We start from the raw sequence: 447 nt of genomic DNA, 5'->3' as shown, positions 1-447 counted from the left end.
CTCCCTTTCTCTTTTCACCAGATGTTGTATTACGGCTGCTACAAAGACTTCGGACCCGACCCACCCGCTTGGATACCCGACCCGTATGTTTTACTTTTAACTATAAACTTGATGATCTTTCTCCGTACCTTTCAGATTCTTTATTTGATGTATTTGGAAATTGTATATTTTAGGAAGGTTGCTTCTTCAACTAACGTAGGCAAGTTACTAAAAAGGCGTGGTAAAGTGTTGTTAGGTGATGATTACAAGAACCCTGTTTCGAGTTTCTCGACTTTTCAAGAATTCTCTGTATCAAATCCTGAGGTTAATTAAACATTTTTTTTTTTTTTTTAAATAGCTTTTGATGTTTATGAATCAGGTCTTGATTATATGCTTTTTGTATCAGGTGTATTGGAAAATTGTGCTGGATGAGTTAAACATAGTGTTCTCTGTACCTCCTAAGTGTAT

At 35.6% G+C, this 447-nt stretch overlaps 1 protein-coding gene across 1 annotated transcript; it reads left to right on the top strand.

The window, feature by feature from the left end:
• Positions 1 to 6: 6 nt before the first annotated feature.
• LOC104775027 (probable acyl-activating enzyme 17, peroxisomal) lies at positions 7 to 441 on the top strand (the record flags this gene model as incomplete). Its single annotated transcript, XM_010499345.1, has 3 exons — positions 7 to 83; positions 174 to 303; positions 386 to 441. Coding segments are annotated over exons 1-3 (248 nt in total), but the record flags the coding sequence as incomplete, so codon positions are not given.
• Between the last annotated feature and the right edge of the window lie 6 nt (positions 442 to 447).

This window comes from Camelina sativa, unplaced genomic scaffold, assembly GCF_000633955.1.
Source record: "Camelina sativa cultivar DH55 unplaced genomic scaffold, Cs unpScaffold07974, whole genome shotgun sequence".
NCBI lineage: Eukaryota > Viridiplantae > Streptophyta > Magnoliopsida > Brassicales > Brassicaceae > Camelina > Camelina sativa.
Note: the sequence above shows the minus strand (reverse complement) of the source record. Positions and strands in the feature narration are given on the sequence as shown.